The sequence below is a fragment of the Pongo abelii genome, chromosome 4, assembly GCF_028885655.2.
Source record: "Pongo abelii isolate AG06213 chromosome 4, NHGRI_mPonAbe1-v2.0_pri, whole genome shotgun sequence".
Taxonomy (NCBI): Eukaryota; Metazoa; Chordata; class Mammalia; order Primates; family Hominidae; genus Pongo; species Pongo abelii.
The window spans coordinates 146,692,567-146,712,986 of NC_071989.2; the positions used below are offsets into that span (position 1 = coordinate 146,692,567).

The 20,420-nt window shown below is 43.1% G+C and overlaps 1 protein-coding gene across 6 annotated transcripts in view; it reads right to left on the reverse strand.

Moving 5' to 3' along the window:
* The window catches only part of CDC25C (cell division cycle 25C), a 53,280-nt gene that overhangs the window by 16,519 nt on the left and 16,341 nt on the right, over positions 1–20,420 (reverse strand). For all 6 annotated transcript variants that reach the window (XM_024246960.3, XM_054556600.2, XM_054556602.2 and 3 more), the window contains one exon: positions 16,451–16,606. In XM_024246960.3, coding sequence (XP_024102728.3) covers positions 16,451–16,606 — 156 coding nt within the window. The remainder of the gene's footprint in view (positions 1–16,450; positions 16,607–20,420) is intronic.

Here is a 20,420-nt window from a genome sequence, read left to right on the forward strand (position 1 = left end):
TGATTCAAGCGATTCTCCTGCCTCAGCCTCTCGAGTAGCTGGTACTACAGGTGTGTGCCACCATGCCCAGCTAGTTTTTGTATTTTTTTGTAGAGACGGGGGTTCCACCATGTTGGCCAGGCTGGTCTCGATCTCCTGACCTCGAGTGATCCACCTGCCTCAGCCTCCCAAAGGGCTGGGATTACAGGCATGAGCCACCGTGCTCGGCTGATGTAAAAATTATCAACAAAATGTTAGCAATGAAATCCAACAACATATAAGAAGGATCATATGTCACAACGAAGTGAGGTTATCACAGGAATGCAAGGTTGTTTAACATTCAAAAACGTATGCCAGGCATGGTGGCTCATGCCTGTAATCCCACCACTTTGCGAGGCCAAGGTAGGTGGATCACCTAAGGTCGGGAGTTTGAAAACAAAAACAAAAACAAAAACAAAAAACCTGTTCCTGCTAAAATCTCCCGGCAAACTAGGAATAGAAGGGAACTTCCTCAACCTGATGATGGGCTTCTCAAGAAATGTATAGCTAACATCATACCCAATGTATAAAAAGCTGAATGCTTTTCTCTAAGCTCAGGTGTAAGGCAAGGGATTGTAAGTAATTTTTAAGATTACAAAGGAGTCCTAAGACCAAAAAATTTGAGAACTCTTATTCTAGGAGAAGGGAAAATTGATAATATAGGAGTGGGGAAATACTGCAGTAGTACACATGACGGAGATGCTTCCATCTGACTCGGTTTTTGCAGTCTTTACAAATGCCTACAAGGCCCTACACGATCTGTCCTTCTGCTAACTCCTCTCTGCCCTCATTTTCTACCCTTCTCCACTTGGTCCCTCCGCTTCAGCCGCACTGGCCTTCTTGCTGTCCCATAAACATGCCAAGCATACTCACCTCAGGGGCATTGCACTTGCTTTGCCTTCTGCTGGGAATGACTCATTCCTCCTGACATCTGCTTGTTGGCTTCCTTGCTCTTTCAGATGTCTGCTCAAACGTCACTCTCAAAGAAGTCTCCTCTGACCTATGCAACCTATCAAAAATAACAACTCTCACCCTGCCCCACTCCAATCCAGGGACTCCCTATAGTCTCCCTTTGCTTTTTCACCATAGTATTTTTACCATCTGCCATATTACAAATGTATTTGTCTGTCTGTTTCCTCATGACTAGAATGTAAGCTCAGATACTACTGTATCTCTGCATTAGTGAATGAATGAATGAATGAATGAATAGGACACAGTGTGAAGGGAGGGCTTTAGATAGGAGCAGGGACACTTCATGCTCTGTGGCAAGAGCAACTGCAGATTATATGGGTATAAAAGGAGATTGGTTGCTGTATCTGGTGAGAAAAGAAGGCAGTTTTCTTCTAACAGCATCTGTTTTCTCTTCACAATGAAACACTTCAAACTGCATATGACTAAAGTCATCCTTGATCTCATCCTTCCTTCACAGCCTGCACCCAACCCTTCAAGTCCTGTTGATTCTCTATCCAAGATATATATATCTATGTATCTTTTTACTTTTTAAATTTTTTTGAGATGGGGTCTTGCTCTGTCTCCCAGGCTGGAGAGCAGTGGTGTGATTGTGGTTCACTGCAGCCTCAAACCCCTGGGCTCATCCTCCCACCTCAGCCTCCTGAGTAGCTGGGACTACAGGCATACACACCATGCCTGGCTTTTTTTTTTTTTTTTTTTTTTTTTGTAGAGACATGTTGCTGAGGCAGGCAGGCAAAATATATTTTGAATGCATCCATTTCTCTGTCTCCATAGTCAACACCTTAGTTCAGGCTACCACCAACTGTAGCTAGGACTAACACAATGGCTCCTACTCTTACCTGCTTCCAACTCTTTTTTTTTTTTTTGGAGGCAGGGTCTCCCTTTGTTGCCCAGGCTGGAATGTAGTGGCACAACCATGGCTCACTGCAGCCTTGACCTCCTGGGCTCAAGCAATCCTACTGCCTCTGCCTCCCAAGTGGCTGGGACTACAGGCATGCACCACCACATGCAACTAACATTTTTTTATTTTTAGTAAAGATGAGGTTTCGCTATGTTGCCTAGACTGGTCTCAAACTACTGAGCTCAAGCAACTCTCCTGCCTCAGCCTCTCAAATTGACGGGATTACAGGTGTGAGCCAAGCCACCTGTTGACTTCCAACTCTTAATCCCTTCTAATCTGTTCCCCATCCATCAACGAGAGTGGTCTTCACAAAACAAATCAGACCATATTATTCCCCTGCCTAAAGCCCTCCCTTCAGTAGCAACTCACTGTACTTAGAATAGAATCCAAACACTCACCATAGCCTAAAGACCCTGCGTGATCTACCTCCTGACTACTTATTCTTTCCCAGCTCACATAACACTCCTCTCATTCACACTGACTTCTCAGTCCCTCCAACATGTGAAGACCTTTTCCACCTGGGGCCTCTGTACCTGCAACATTCCTTCTTCATGAAATGCTCCTGCCTCTACTCTTGTCATGTATGATTCCTTCACAATTAGAGTGGCCCTAACTTAATCCCAGCTTGTCCAGGACTTTCCCAGCTTTAGTGATGGAAGCCCCACATCCTAGAACATTCCAGTTCCAGGCAAACTGAGAAAGTTCATCACCCGATTCTTAACCAAATATCTCCCACTTGTGGAGGTCTTCCCTTATTATTCTCCATTTAAAGATTTCCTTTTGTTAGCCTCTATTTCAGACCCCATTTTGTTTCCAACATTACACTTGGACTATCTGCAATTACTAAATTATTATTATTATTATTAGAAATGGGGTCTTGCTCTGTCACTCAGGCTAGATTGCCCAGGCACAATCATGGCTCACTGTAGCCTTGAACTGCTGTACTCAAACAGTCCTCCCACCTCAGCCTCTGGAGTAGCTAGGACTACAGGGGCACACCACCATGCCTGGCTAATTTTTATTTTTTTGTAGCGATGGGGGCTTACTATGTTGCCTAGGCTGGTCTCAAACTTGTCGACTCAAACTATCCTTCTGCCTCATCCTCCCAAAATGTTGGGATTACAAGTGTGAGCCACCACACCCAGCCAAAAGCTAAATTATTTTGTCTGTTATGGCAGACATTTACAATTTGGCTGCCTAACATACTGTTTCAGTAAAATCTCAAGTTAGAGAGGCAGTCCTGCCTCCTGATGAGGAGGCCAACAGGGGACAGATATTCCCTTTTGCATGCCCTTGTGACCAACTAGATATTCCTGCCTGGGATTTTCAACCTTAAAGAAGCTCAAAAAGCAAAGGGTTGGTCCAGACTTTTTATGGTGGCTGCATCACAGTAGAGAATATACTAGGTGGTAGCAAATATCCATGAGCAGCACAGTCTATCTAGCAGCAAGCCTGATCATGTTCCATGGCAGGGTGCCAGTAACGGTGGCATTGAGTGTCTAGCCAGCAAGTGGTGGCATCCTGAGCACAATGTTCCCGGAATAGTATTTTGGCTGGGCCTTACTTTGTTTTCCAGCCTTCCTTGTAATTCTGAGTTCCTCAATACCCTCCAGAAAAATCCCTTTTTTGCTTGAGGAAACTAGAATCAGTTTCTATTATTTGCAACCAAGAACTCTAACTAGAATATCTATTAACTTGATAAAAATTTTTGTTGTTTTGATGCATCCCTGACAAGAATATAAATTCTAGTCTGTTTTGTTCACCATCGTATCACCAGTGCCTACCATACTTCCCAACATGTAACAGGTACTCAATAAATATTTTTTAAATAAACAAATGAATGAAAAATCACTAAGGTTACAACAATCTCCAAGGAGGTCACTGCTTTATACAAGTATCTATTTCCATTTATTATTATTATTATATTTTGAGACAGGGTCTCACTCTGTCACCCAGGCAGGAGTGCAGTGGCACAATCTCGGCTCCCTGCAACCTCCACCTCCCGGGTTCAAGCAATTCTCCTGCCTCAGCCTCCCAAGTAGCTGAGATTACAGGCGCATAGCACCATGCCCAGCTAATTTGTGTATTTTTAGTAGAGACGGGGTTTCATCACGTTGGCCAGGCTGGTCTCAAATTCCTGATCTCAGGTGATCTGCCCACCTCAGCCTCCCAAAGTGCTGGGATTACAGGCGTGAGCCAACATGCCTGGCCTATTTTTTTTCTTCCATTTAACATCAAAGAGGTAAAACAGTAACAAAAAAAAATCCCTATCCCTTTTCTTTTTTTTTTCCTTTTTGAGACAGAGTCTCGCTCTGTTGCCCATGCTGGAGTGCAGTGGCATGATCTCGGCTCACTGCAATCTCTGCCTCCCAGGTTCAAGTGATTTTCCTTCCTTGGGCTCTTTAGTAGCTGGGATTACAGGTGCATGCCACCATGCCCGGCTAATTTTTGTATTTTTAGTAGAGACAGGGTTTCGCCATGTTGGCCAGGCTGTTCTCGAACTCCTGACTTCAAGTGATCTGCCTGCCTCAGCCTCCCAAAGTGGGATTACAGGCATGAGCCACCGTGCCCAGCCCCCTATCCCTTTTCTAACCTAAAACCTACTGCTATGCATATTCTTATAGGGTGGGCCATCAATCAAAAATGACTTTATGGCCATGCATGGTGGCTCACACCTGTAACCCTAGCACTTTGGGAGGGTGAGGCAGGCAGATCACTTGAGCCCAGGAGTTAAGACCAGACTGGGCAACAAGGTGAAATTGTCTCTACAAAAATTAGCTGGGCATGGTAGCATGTGCCTGTAGTCCCGCTACTCGGGAGGCTGAGATGGAAGAATCACCTGAGCCCAGGAGGTTGTGACCTGCAGTGAGCCCTGATCACGCCCCTACACTCCAGCCTGGAAGACAGAGTGAGACTGTCTCAAAAAAAAAAAAAAAAGAAAAAGAAAAAGAAGGAAAAAAAGAAAGAGAAAATGATTGCATAAGAGTTACAATCTAAGAAAATGAGCCCATAAAGGGACAATTTTTAAAAATTTTTTTATTTAATTATTTAAATTTTCTGTCAAGGCTCTATTGTCCAAATATTTTTCAAAGACCATCGAAATGCTCTTTGGGAGGCCAAGACAGGGGAACACTTGAGCTCAAGAGTTTGAGATCAGCCTGGACAACATAGAAGACCCTGTCTCTTAAAAAAAAAAATCAAATAAATACTCATAGCCCTATGCCACTCTTTCACCTAAACAAAACTTTCAGAGCAGTGGTCCCCAGCCTTTTTGATACTGGGGACAAGTTTTGTGGAAGACATTTTTTTCCATGGATCTGGGTGGGGATATGGTTTCAGGATGAAACTTTTTCACCTCAGATCATCAGGCATTAGTTAGATTCTCAGATTCTCATAAGGAACGGGCAACCTAGACCCCTCGCATGCGCAGTTCACAAAAGAGTTTGCCTCCTATGAGAATCTAATGCTGCCACTGATCCGACAGGAGGCAGAGCTTAGGTGTTAATGCTCGCTGGCCTGGCCCACCCCTCACTTCCTACTGTGTGGCCCGATTCCTAACAGGCCATGGACCTGTACTGATCCATGGCCCAGGGGTTGGGAAAACCTGTTCCAGAATATTTCCTGGGGTCAATCTATTTTAAGTCCATGCTTCTATACTGTCTACATTATGCAATTCAAAATGATATTTCTGAGACTATGAAAGATCTTCAATCACCAGAGAAAGATTCAATTATGTTCACTGTACTGTACTAAATTTCATAAAATCAGATCAACATAACTTAGACAAGTTTTCAACAATGAAGTAGAAAATAAAAGGATTTTTAAAATTAACATTAAATTCAATTTGCTAAGTTAATACCAGCTGAGACTTAACTATATTAATGACAACATTCTGCAAATGTGAAGACTAACATATTTGTAAAAGTGATCCTAAATGTTCATTTTACATTGCTCTTTTTTTCGGAAGCCCTAGAAACCTTTTCCCCATGCCAACTATTCCTAACTCACTGTTTTTCTATAGATCTACTGTCCATTATCAGCAAGTCCTCAAAACTGTTTTATGTTTTAGAAGGTCACTGTCAATTCTCCCAACACCCATCCTGCCTTCTTCAGATTGTATCTTGGTTTTGTTTTCCCACAAACCAATGAAATTAAAAATAAAATAGGATTTAATACTATGTTATAGAACATAACTCTCAAAATTTAGTGTATATCAGAATTACCTGGGAAAATTGCTAAAAACAGCTCCGGGGTCAGGTAGATCTTAGTTTAAACCCTGGCTCTGCTGCTTCTAACTATGTAACCATGGGTATCATACCTTATCTCATGACCCAATGGGCTCCCCTCAAAGGGAGACAACAGTCATCTTTCAGGGTTGATATGAGAATGAAATGTGAGTATGGATGTATACTGCTTAGCACACGGTGCCTAGTATACTCTAAGTAGTCAATAAATGGGAGCTCTTGTTATTGCTTGGCTCTCATTTTTCCTTTCCATTCTAGTCTCTGTACTATCTTCAATACTAAAACCCTTTGTATTTTCCACATTCTTACAATGTCCACTGACAACACTTTGGAGAGCATGACTTCACAATACTTCCACTAAGCTTCTCTAGAACTCCACATCAAGCTCTCAACAAACTGGTATTAAAAAAAAAAAAAAAAAAAAAACAACTTCATTCTTAAAATAGGAAATTTGGCTGGGCACAGTGGCTCACGCCTGTAATCCCAGCACTTTGGGAGGCCAAGGCAGGTGGATCACCTGAGGTCAGGAGTTCAAGACCAGCCTGGCCAACATGGTGAAACCCTATCTCTACTAAAAATACAAAAAATTAGCCAGGGGTGGTGGTGGGCATCTGTAATCCTACCTACCCGGGAGGTTGAGGCAGGAGAATCTCTTGAACCCTGGAGGCGGAAGTTGCAGTGAGCCGAGATCACACCATCGCACTCCAGCCTGGGCAACAAGAGCGAAACTCCGTCTCAAAATAAAAGGGCGGTGGGGGGAGGTGAGGGGAATTTAAGAAAACAAAATAAAACAATAAAAATAAAAACAACTGCAATCATCATCTATTATTATACTATCCAGAGCTCAAACATGGCATGCCCTCAAACTGACTAAAACCTCCCCTAGCTCTCAAACTTTTTTTTTTTTTTGAGATGGAGTCTCGCTCTGTCACCCAGGCTGGAGTGCAGTGGTGTGATCTGCAAGCTCCACCTCTCAGGTTCAAGTGATTCCCCTGCCTCAGCCTCCCGAGTAGCTGGGATTACAGGCGCCTGCCATCAAGCCCGGCTAATTTTTGTATTTTTAGTAGAGATGAGGTTTCACCATGTTGGCCAGGCTGGTCTCGAACTCCTGACTTCCAGTGATCCACCTGTCTTGGCCTCCCAAAGTGTTAGGATTACAGGCGTGAGCCACTGCGCCCGGCCTAGCTCTAAAAACTTTCTAAACCAGCCACTTTATACCTTCTCAGCAACTTTCAATCACATTACTGCTCTTACTTTACTGAGTCCACCTAATGATATCTGGCTTTATAGCCAGGCTTTGAATCATCATTGACTTTTCTGCTGACTTCACCATACCTATTCTTCCTCAACCCCTTGTTCATCCACCATTGGCAATCTTCAACCCTTACTATCATCCCAGGAGTTCCAAAGTCTCCAATCTCACTTCCAGGCCCGAACATTCTTGTAGGAAGATACTTCCAACAAGTGCCATGCATGTCTACCTGATAATGCCCTCATAGGACCTTACAAATATCATCTTACTAGCCTTTTAGTAATTCTACAGTCTCCAAAAGTCAATTATAACCTTCTTCACACACTTTCAAGACTCTCACCTCACACTCTCCTCTGAATCATCAGATTACTTCAATTTTTACTTTGCGGAGGACATCAAGGCCATTAAGCATCCCCTAACCTATCAGCCTTCTTCATAACTCCACATAGTTTAGTCGTATACAATAATTAAGCACTTACACTACACAAGAATAGTTAAGTACTATTAATTAATAAGTATTGCTCTACATGTTTTATGTGTAATTAACTCATTCAATCCTGACAACAACCCAAGAAATTGAACACAAGGAGATCATATGACTCACCTACAGTCATATATCTAAAAGTGGCAGAGTCAAGCTATGAATCCAGGCAGTCTGGCTCCAGAGGCTACTTCTCAGACCACTGCGCTCCACTGACTCACATGCTCTTAACTTTTCCCACTGAGCCCTTTCCTTCAATAGGGACTTCGAATGGTGGTCAGATAGGGTTAGTTATCCTTGGCTGTTATGTTTTAACTTTTCTATAAAGGAGAATATATTATTTGTGAAATTAAAAATTTATAAAATGACTTACTACAAAGCTGCAGTAAACAGTGTGGCATTGGCATAAAGACAGACACATAGACCAATGGAATGGAACATAGCCAAGAAATAAACTCTTGCATATATAGTTAAATGATTTTCAAAAAGGGTGCCAAGACCATTCAATGAAGAAAGGAGAGTTTTTTCAACAATTAGTGGTGGGACAACTGGATTTTACATTCCCACCAGCAATGCACAAGGGTCCCAATTTCTCCATATTGTAGCCAACACTGCTTTGTTCTTTGTCCCAAAGAGCAAAGTTAAAGCCTTCTCTTATACCATATACACACATTAACTCGAAATGAATCAAAGACCTAAACTTAAGAGCTGTAACTATAAAACTCTTTAAAGAAAACATAGGGAGCTGAGCCCAATGGCTCACACCTGTAATCGCAGCACCTTGGGAGGCTGAAGCAAGAGGATCGCTTGAGGCCAGAATTTTGAGACCAGAAGAGTAACATAGCAAGACCCTCATCTCTACAAAAAACAAATTAGCCAGGTGTGGTGGTGCATGCCTGTAGTACTAGCTACTATGGACACTGAGGTGGGAGGATCCTTGAGGGCGGGAGTTTGAAGTTACAGTGAGCTATGTGATCGCATCACTATACTCCAGCCCGGGTGAGACCCTGTCCCTACTATTTTCTTTTAAAAAGGGGAGGGGGTTGGGGGAGGCACATGACATTGAATCTGGCAATGATTTCTCAGATATGACACCAAAAGCACAAGCAACAAAAAAAGTGGATAAATTAGACTTCATCAAAATTTAAAACTTTTTTGCAACAAAGGGCACCATCAACAGAGTGAATAGGCAACCAACAGAATAGGAAAAAATATTTGCAAATTATTTATCTGATAAGGGATTGATATCCAGAATATATAAAGAACTACAACTCAACAACAACAAAAGAAACAACTCAATTAAAAAATGGGCAAAGGACTTGAATAGACACTTCTCCAAAGAAGATATACAAATGGCCAGGAAGCATATGAAAAGGTGCTCAACATCCCTAATCATTAGGGTAATGCAAATTAAAATTACGATGAGATACCATTTCATAGTCATCAGGATGGATAGTATCAAAATCAGAAAATAACAAGTGTTGGCTATGATATGGGGAAACTGAGACCCTTGTGCATCGCTGGTGGGAATGTAAAATGGAACAGTTGCTGTGAAAACAGTATGAGAGTTCCTTAAAAAATTAAACACAGAATAACCATATGACCCAGCAATTTTACTTCTGGGTATATACCCTAAAAAACTGAAAGCAGGGCCAGGCGTGGTGGCTCACACCTGTAATCTCAGTTACTTGGGAGGCTGAGATGGGAGGACTGCTTGAGCCAAAGAGTTCAAGGCTGCAGTGAGCCATGATCACATCACTGCACTGCAGCCTGGGCAACTGAGTGAGACCTGTCTCCAAAAAAGTAAAAGAACTGAAAGCAAGGACACAAACAGATATTTGTAAACGAATATTCATAGCAACAATATTCACAATTGCCAAAAGGTGGAAACCCAAATGTCACAAAATGTGATATATACATACAATGGAATATTATTCTGCCATAAAAAGGAATGAAATTATGATACATGCTACAACATAGATAAAGCTTGAGGACATTATGCTAATTGAAATAAGCCAGTTACAAAACAAAAAAAACCCTGTATCATTCCACTTATCAGAGATATCTAGAATAATCAAATTTATAGAAAGTAGAATGGTGGTTGCCAGAGGCTGGGAGAAGGGGAAAATGGGAAGTTGTTTTATGGGCACAGAGTGTCAGTTTTCCAAGATTAAAAGAGTTCTGGAGATTGTTTACACAACAATGGGAATGTATGTAATACTACTGAACTATACGCTTGAAAATGGTTATGATGATAAAGGTTATGTGCATTTTACAATTTAACATAAAACTGATTTTTTTTTAAGCGAATGAAATTCTGATACATGCTACAACACTGATTACCAACAAAAACATTACACTATGAGATATATGCCAGAGACAAAAGGACGAATATTGTATGCTTCCATTTATATGAGGTATCTAGAGCAAATTCATAGAGGGCAGAAAATAGAATAGTGGCTACTAGGGGCTGGGGAAGGGGGAGAAGATGGGGAGTTATTGTTTACTGGGTACAACATTTCTGCTTGGGGGCCAGGCGCAGTGGCTCACCTGTAATCTCAGCACTTTGGGAGGCTGAGGAGGGCAGATGACCTGAGGTCAGGTATTCAAGACCAGCCTGGCCAACATGGTGAAACCTTGTCTCTACTAAAAATACAAAAAAATTAGCCAGCCATGGTGGGGCATGCCTGGAATCACAGCTACGCAGGAGGCTGAGGCAGGAGAATCACTTGAACCCAGGAGGTGGAGGTGCAGTGAGCCAAAATTGCGCCACTTCACTCCAGCTTGGGTGACAGAGCAAGACTACATCTCAAAAAAAAAAAAAAAAAAGAGAATTTCTGCTTGGGGTAATAAAAAAATCCTAGAGATGGGTAAGTACACTCACAATAAAATGAAGGCACTTAATACCACTAAACTGTATGCTTAAAAATGATTAAAATTGTAAACTTTATGTTTACCATAACAAAAAATGTATAAAAAGAAATAATATATAAATGTGCCCCCTGTATTTGTGTCCTAGATCTCTCGTTTCTGATTCCTGGCTAATATTATTCCTACATGTCTCTACTTCATTATCAGTCCCACAGTGGCTACTGCTCTTTCTTTCCAGCCTTTCTCTTCACTTTAAACTTAGAGTCATTAGCTTTCATTTTCTCCTCTATACAGCTGCCCCAGAAATGTACATTTCTCATCCTGATAGCTTCAACTCCTCATTTAATATTTCCATCTAAATTTCCTCCTTAGCATCTATAACTCAATGTCCAAAACAGAACACATCTATTCCTGCTGAATCCACCCTTCTTTTCAAATTCATTATAGTGTTGTCACCATTTCTCCAGTTACTGAGGGTAAAGTCAAAAATAATATCCTCCCAAACACCTATGTCCCTTTTTCTTTCTTTCTTTTTTATTTTTTATTTTTGAGACGGAGTCTTGCTCTGTCACACCCAGGCTGGAGGGCAGCGGCGCAATCTCAGCTTACTGCAACCTCTGCCTCCTGGGTTCAAGCGATTCTCCTGCGTCAGCCTCCTGAGTAGCTGGGATTACAGGTGCCCAACACCATGCCCAGCTAAATTTTTGTATTTTTAATAGAGACGAGGTTTCAACATGTTGGTCAGGCTGGTCTCAAACTCCTGACCTCAGGTGATCCACCTGCCTTGGCCTCCCAAAGTGCTGTCCTTTATTCAAATCGTCCTGTCATTCATAGCACCTTTTTTTTTTTTTTTTTTTTTTTTTTTTGAGATAGAGTCTCATTCTGTTGCCCAGGCTAGAGTGCAGTGGCGTGATCTTGGCTCAATGCAACCTCCACCTCCTGGGTTCAAGTGATTCTCCTGCCTAAGCCTCCCAAGTAGCTGGCATTACAGGCACCCACCACCACACCCAGCTAATTTTTGTATTTTTAGTAGAGCCAAGGTTTCATACTGTTGGCCAGGCTGGTCTAGAACTCCTGACCTCAGGTGATCCACCCACCTCAACCTCCCAAAGTTCTGGGATTATAGGTGTGAGTCACCGCTCCCAGCCTATAGCACTTTTTTTGTTTTTTGAGACAGAGTTTCACTCTTGTTGCCCAGGCTGGAGTGCAATGGAGCGATCTTGGCTCACTGTAATCTCTGCCTCCTAGGTTCAAGCGATTCTCCTGCCTCAGGCTCCTGGGTAGCTGGGATTACAGGTGCCCGCCACCATACCTGGCTAATTTTTTTTTTTTTTTTTTGTATTTTTAATAGAGACGGGGTTTCACCATGTTGGCCAAGCTGGTCTCAAACTCCTGGCTTCAGGTGATCTGCCCATCTCAACCTCCTAAAATGCTCGGATTACAGGCGTGACTCACCATGCCCAGACAGCACTTTTTTTTTTTTTGAGTAAGAGTCTCACTCTGTTGCCCAGGCTGGAGTGCAGTGGTGCGATCTCGGCTCACTGCAGCCTCTGCCACCTGGGTTTAAGTTCAAGCAATTCTACTGTCTCAGCCAGCCCAGTAGCTGGGGTTACAGATGCTCACCACCACGCCCGGCTAATTTTTGTATTTTTAGTAGAGATGGGGTTTCACCATGTTGGCCAGGCAGCTCTCAAACTCCTGACCACCCGCTTCAGCCTCCCAGTGTGCTGGGATTACAGGCATAAGCCACTGCATAAGCCAGCCTCCTGTAATTTTTATTACAGTATGTTGTTGTAATTGTTCTATTTTATTATTAGTTATTATTGTTAATCTCTTACTATGCCTAAGTAAAAAACTCCATCACAGGTACATATGCATAGGGAAAAGCATGGTATATATAGGGTTCAGTACTGTCTGCAATTTTAGGCATCCACTGGGGGTCTCAGAATGTATTCCCTGTGGATAACGGGGGACTACTGTATTACAAACTGCTCTTTAAATTTTTTTTTCTATTTTATTGAGGTATAAATGATAAAATTTGTATATACTTAAGGAGTACAATATAATGATTTACGTATATATTATGTAAGGATTACCACAATGAAATTCATTAACACATCCTTCATCACATAGTTACCATTTGTGTGTATGTGATGAGGACACAAACTGCTTTTAATATTTTATTTACAACAAGCCTATTAAGGAGGTAGTTGTTTTATCATGCTCTCCATTTTATAAATTAAAAACTGAGGTCAAGTGGTTGTCTTGTGAACAGTCATACCACCAAGTAAATAAAAGAATGAGGCTGGATACAGTGGCTCACACTTGTAATTCCAGCACTTTGAGAGGCCAAGGTGTTGGCAGCTGCGACTCCAGAGGGCTTGCTGCTGTCATCAAGCTGGCTGCAGCAGAGAGGCATGGATAGGGCTGCATGATCCATGGAGCTAGTGGGTGCCCTTCTCCTTCTGAGTTGGGGCAGGAGCTCCCCTGGGTGCTGCTGAAGCTACACAAACTGCAGCTGTTAACCTGGGCCTCCTGTTCCATGGAGCAGGCAGAAGCCCTGCCCTTCTGGGTGGGCTTGCAGCCGCCCAAGTTGTGGCTGCAGATCCCAGCCTCCCTGTGCTCTTGTGGGGGCCGGGAGCAGGCAGGATCCCTGCCCTCCCGGGTGCAGCTGCAGCCGCCCTCCCAGGTGCAGGACCTAATAGTCTCTGCAGCCTGCCCCCCACCCCCATCCTCGCTTCTCTGCTCTTGGCACCCACTCCAATCTCAGAGTGAGGTTGGGGCAAGTTCAGGTGCTGTTACAGTCCAGGGGCGGATGTGTGTGCGCACCCTCAGGGCAGCACCCTGCCACCTTGGCCCCCTTTAGAATTTGGGCACAGAGAAGCAAAAGAGGGGAAGCCAAGTAGGGACTGAGGGTGGTCAGTGCTGGCCTTTAGGGGCACCTTGGTGTGAGCAGCCTGGTGCCATAGACTGCTGAGAGAGACAGAGGCTCCTGTGTGGAAGGGAGGTTCCTGTACGTCCCCACCTTCAGGACAGGGAGGGCTTAAAGGCTGGGGACTGGGCTGCCAGTCCCGCCCACTGGATGGGGATTTTCTTGCTGCCTTTTCTTGCGGTCGATGAACCAATCAGGAAACACTTTCTCCCCTCTGAGGTCCATAAAATCTCCAGGCTCAGCCAGAGCAGGGTAGAGGATGGAGAAAAGATCAGACAACCAGAGAGGAGAGAAGAGCTATGCTGTCTGCTGAAAGCTGGGAAATCAACAAGTAGGACCTGCCTGCAGAGAGGAGCCACCCACTCCAGGGCCTCCTCTCTGCTAAGAGCTGAATACGGGATAAGACAAACTGCCTACAGAGAGGAGCTGCCCCCTGTGGGTCTCCTCTGAACTGTTCTAACACTCAATAAAGCTTCTCTTCGTCTTGCTCCCCCTCCACTTGTCTGCGTACCTTGACACAGGACAACAACTCGGGCAAAGGCACCACTGGGCACAAAGGTTTCTGGCCAGAAAAGCAACACCCTAAAGATCCCGCAACAAAGGCAAGAGGATTGCTGGAGTGCAGGAGTTCCAAACCAGCTTGGGCAACACACCAAGACCCCATCTCTACAAAAAATTTTAAAAATTAGCTGGGCATGGTGGTATGCACCTATAGTCCTAGCTACTCAGGAGACTGAGGTGGGAGGATTACTTGAGCCCAGGAGTTCAACACTGCACTGCAGTCTGGGTGACAGAGCAGAGCAAGACTCTATCTAATTAATTAAATAATTAAAAAAAAAAAAGCATGAGGACTAGAATGCAACTGTTCTAACTCCACTATACCATATTGACCTTGTGAAATGAATAAATTTTAAAGACAAACCCATAGCCCTACTTGTTTCAAAGCAAAAAAGTTGATTTAGAAATGCTAAATGTAGGCCAGGCATGGTAGCTCACGCCTGTAATCCCAGGACTTTGGGAGGCCAAGGTGTGTGAATCACTTGAGTCCAGGAGTTTGAGACTAACCTGGGTAATATTGTGAAACCAAATCTCTACAAAAAATACAAAAAATCAGCCAGGTATGATGGCATGTGCCTATAGTCCCAACTACTTGGAGGCTGAGGTGGGAGGACTGCTGGAGCCTGGGGAGATTGAGGCTGCAGTGAACTTTAATTGTGCCACGTACCCCAGCCTGGGCTACAGAGCAAGACCCTGTCTATCTCAAACAAAAAAAACAAAAAAAACAAAAAACAAAAAACAAAAAAAGCTAAATGCCTCAGAAACTATCTTTGGCATATCAGCATATAGGCTATAACCGACACACTTCAGGTATATCTATCAGTGATATGGGAAAGATAAAAGGAAACAAAAGACTGTATTATAAAATACCTGAAAAGTCATGTTAGGTATATTCTATACATTACCATTATCCTGGAGACATTACTTATCCTAGCTTACTTTGATGGTGATCCACTCAAACTATTGACTGGAACCTGTTCACCAGCAGTAAGAAGATTCCTGTAGTGACCTGATAACCTATCAGTCAGGTAACCCTACAGTCTAAAGATAGGTTAGGCCAGGCGTGGTGGCTCATGCCTGTAATCCCAGCTCTTTGGGAGGCCAAGGCAGGCAGATCACTTGAGGTCAGGAGTTCGAGACCAGTCTGGCCAACTTGGCAAAGCCCCGTCTCTACTAAAATTACAAAAAATTAGCCAGGCATGATGGCGTGCTTTGGGAGGCTGAGGCAAGAGAATCACTTAAACCCAGGAAACGGAGGTTGCAGTGAGCCGAGATACCACCACTGCACTCCAGCCTAGGTGACACAGCAAGACTCCATCTCAAAAATAAATAAATAAATAAAGATAGGTTATCACATCTTGTTGATCTCTGTAGCTCTAGCATTTAGTAGAGTGACTCATACATATTAGGCATAAAATGTTTATTCAAGAATGGTTGGCTGGGCATGGTGGCTCATGCTTGTAATCCCAGCACTTTGGAAAGCTGAGGGGGGTAGATCACCTGAGGCCAGGAGTTTAAGACCAGCCTGGCCAACATGGTGAAACCCTGTCTCTACTAAAAATACTAAAAATTACCCGGGTGTGGTGGTGTGCACCTGTAATCCCAGCTACTCGAGAGGCTGAGGCAGGAGAATCGCTTGAACCTGGGAAGAGGAGGTTGCAGTGAGCCAAGATGGCGCCACTGCACTCCAGCCTAGGTGACAGAGCGAGAATCTTACCAAAAAAAAAAAAAAAAAAAAAAAGAAGAATGAATTGTCAATTATACTAAATTTGGCCTGAGGATGCCTCTGTACTTGAGTCTTTATACACCAAGTTGCAACCTAACTTAGTACTTAAACTAACTGAAAGCCTAATTTAGAAGTATACTTTTGTATCAAAAAGCTGAGTCTCAGGAAAGCACAGCAGCTGAGCTTCAGTCAACCACAAGCAATCGACTGTTTAAACTATGTTCAAATAAGGCAAACTCAAGGCTGTAACCAACTGGGCTGTCTCTGTACCTCACTTCTGTTTTCTGTACTTCATTTCCATTTTCTGTCCATAATACTGACTGACCACGTGGCAAACTGGAGTTTTACTGAACATGTTCTGGCTATGAGGGTTGCTGGATTCACTAGTTATTTTTTTGCTCAAATAAACTCTCCTAAGTTTAATTTGTCTAGTTTTTCTTTTAACAGAATGAAGGAATATGAAGAATGCAAAGATATTACCACAGAACACTTTACCTTTGCTTCTTGATCTTCCAGGGAAAACTCCATTAATTCATCTGAAATCTCTTCTGCCTGGTCTTCTCCTAGGTTTGGATTTTTATCCAATTTTGGAACAGTAGTAATAGGACTGCCCAGATATTTCATTTCACTGTCCACCAAGTTTCCATTGTCCTATCAAGCATATTGACAACATTAAAAACTATTCAAAATATATCAAAGTTCTAAATGTAAGAGCTAAAACTATAAAACTCTTAGAAGAAAACATAAGGGAAAAAATTCATGACATTGGATTTGGATAATGCCCCCAAAAGCACAGGTAATGAAAGAAAAAAATAGATAAATTGGTCTTCATCAAAATGAAAAACTTTTGTGCATCAAAGAACACCATTAAGGGAATGAAAAGGCAACCCACAAAATGGGAGAAAACATTTGCAAGTCTTATATTTGACAAGAGATTAATATCAGAATATATAAGGAACTCCTACAACTCAATAACAACAACAATAACAATCAAAAGGGACATGAATAGACATTTCTCCAAAGAAGATATACAAATGGCCTATAAGCACATCAAAAGATGCTCAACATAAGTAATCATTATGGAAATGCATATCAAAATTGCAAGAGATACTGCTTTATACCCATTAGGATAGCCATTATAAGAAATAACAAGTGTTTGTGCATTGCTGGTGGGAGTGTAAAAGGGTGCAGAGGCATTCTATGGATACTAGCATGGCAGTTCCTCAAAAAATTAAACGTAGAATTATCATATAATCAAGCAATTCTACTTCTGAATATATACCCAAAAGAATTAAAAGCAGGGGCTGGGTGCGGTAGCTCATGCCTGTAATCCCAGTACTTTGGGAGGCCGAGGCCAGCATATCACGAGGTCAGGAGTTCAAGAGCAGCCTGGCCAACATGTTGAAACCCCATCTCTACTAAAAATACAAAAATTAGCCGGGCATGGTAGCACGTGCCTGTAATCCCAGCTACTTGGGAGGCTGAGGCAGGAGAACTGCTTGAACCAGGGAGGTGGAAGTTGCAGTGAGCTGTGATCGCTCCACTGAACTCCAGCCTGGGTGACAGGGCAAAGACTCCATCTTGGAAAAAAAAGTACATTAAAATAAAAGCAAGGACTCAAGCAGATATTTGTACACCTATGTTCATGGCAGCATTACTCACAATGGCCAAAAGGTTGGAAACAACTCAAAATGTCCATCAAAAGATGAATGGATAAACATAATATGATATATACATACAAAAGAAATGAAATTCTAATACATGCTATGACATAGATGAACTTTGAAGACATTATGCTAAATGAAAATATAGGCTGGACGCAGTGGCTCACACCTGTAACCCCAGCACTATGGGAGGCTGAAGCAGATGGATCTCTTGAACCCAGGAGTTTGAGACCAGCCTGGGCAACATGGCAAAACCCTGTTTCTACAAAATATACAAAAAAATTAGGTTGAGGTGGGCAGATCACATGAGGCCAGGAGTTTAAGGCCAGCCTGGCTAACATGGTGAAACTCTGTCTCTACTAAAACTACAAAAAATTCACCAGGCATGGTAGCACATGTCTGTACTCCCAGCTACTAGGGAGGTTGAGGCATGAGAATCACCTGAACCTGGGAGATAAAGGTTGTAGTGAGCCAAGATTGCACCACTACACTCCAGCCTGGGTGACAGAGTGAGACTCCGTCTCAAAAAAAAAAAAAAAAAAAATTAGCCAGGCATAGTGGCGCAAACTTGCAGTCCCACCTACTTGGTAGACTGAGGTGGGAGAATAATCAGAGCCCAGGAGTTTGAGGCTGCAGTGAGTTTTGATTGTGCCACTGTATTCCAGCAGAGGTGACAGAGTGAGACCTCACACACACACATGAAAGGACAAAATATTATATTATTCTACTTATATGAGGTATCTAGAATAGTCAAATTCACCGAGACAGAAAATAGAGGTTATCATTGGCTGGGCAGAAACAGGGATGGGGAGTTACCACTTAAGGGTATACGGCTTCTGTTTTGAATAATGAAAAAATTCTGGAAATGAGTTCTGGTAATAGTCTCACATTATTAATATACTTACTGTCACTAGACTGCACACTCAAAAATAGTTAAAATTGTAAATATTATGTACATTTTACTGCAATTAAAAAAAATCACACATAAAACTATCCAATAATTGAACATACTCCAGGTCTTCCCTCCATCCTAGAAACCAAAAACCTAAATAAAACATGATCAACTTAGTGGCCAGGCACGGTGGCTCATCCCTGTAATCCCAGCACTTTTGGAGGCCAAGGCAGGTGGATCACGAGGTCAGGAGATGGAGAGCATCCTGGCCAACATGGTGAAACCCCGTCTCTACTAAAATACAAAAAATTAGCCGGGTGTGGTGGTGCATGCCTGTAGTCCCAGCTACTGGGGAGGCTGAGGCAGTGGAATCGCTTGAACCCAGGAGGCAGAGGTTGCAGTGAGCTGAGATCGCACCACTGCACTCCAGCCTGGTGACAGAGCAAGGCTCTGTCTCAAAACAAACAAACAAAAAATCATGATCAACTTTACCTTCGTAGGATAGAATATGTTAAAATAGCTTTCCCTCAGGGTTGAGATTAGAAATAATAATCCAAATCTCTGGAGTCCATGGTCTATGAAAGGCAAGTCAATGCCTGGGTAAGTTAAGACCCCAGTATTATAAGAGCACAAAAGACACTAGAGAAATTATGCATGGATAATAATCACATGAAATCACTACTAATTATTATTATTTTTATTTTATTTTATTTTTTGATACGGAGACATGCTTTGTCCCCCAGGCTGGAGTGCAGTGGTGCGATCTCGGCTCACTGCAAGCTCCGCCTCCCGGGTTCACGCCATTCTCCTGCCTCAGCCTCCGGAGTAGCTGGGACTACAGGCGCCCGCCACCACGCCCGGCTAATTTTTTGTACTTTATAGAGACAGGGTTTCACCGTGTTAGCCAGGATGGTCTCGATCTCCTGACCTCGTGATCCGCCCACCTTGGCCTCCCAAAGTGATGGGATTACAGGCGTGAGCCACCACGCCCGGCTCTGGCTAATTTTCATACTTTTTTTTCAGTAGAGATGGGGTTTCGCCATGTTGTCCAGGCTACTCTGGAACTCCTGACCTCAAGTGATCAGCCTGCCTCAGCTTCCCAAAGTGCTGAGATTACAGGTGTGAGCCACTGCACCCAGCCACTACTAATTATTTTTATTTTATTTTTTTTTTTACTTTTTTTTTTTCAGACAGTCTCACTTTGTCACCTGTCCACTCACTGCACTGGAGTGCAGTGGTGTGATCTCAGCTCATTGCAACCTCCGCCTCCCAGGTTCAAGCCATTCTTGTTTCTCAGCCAGCTGCCACCATGCCTGGCTAATTTTTGTATTTTTAGTAGAGACAGGCTTGCACCATGTTGGCCAGGCTGGTCTCAAATCCTGGCCTCAGGTGATCCACCCGCCTCAGCCTCCCAAAGTGGTGGGATTACAGGCATGAGCCACCATGCCTGGCCTGCTAATTATTTTTAATATAAAATAAACTATTTTACCATGTATGTATGTGTGTGTGTATTATTTATTTGAGACTGAGTCTCCATCTCAGCTGACTGCAGCCTCAGACTCCTGTGCTCAAGCAATCTTCCCAATTATAACTCACTGGAGCCTCAGGCTCTTGGGCCGAGGCGATCCTCTTACCTTGGCCTCCAGAGTACCTGAGACTACAGGCATGCACCACCAAGTCCCAGCCATTCTTTTTTTGGTTGGGGGGTGGGGTAGAGATGTGGTCTTGCTGTGTTCCCCAGCTAGGGAACTCAAAGTCCTGGACTCAAGCAATCCTCTCGCCTCGGCCTCCCAGAGTGCTGGGATTACAGGGATGAGCCACAACATCTGGCCTAATTAGCATTTTCCCTCACCCCAGACTGCTCAGCGAAAGTAATTTTTTAAAAAATTCCATGAGAAGGCCAGGCGTG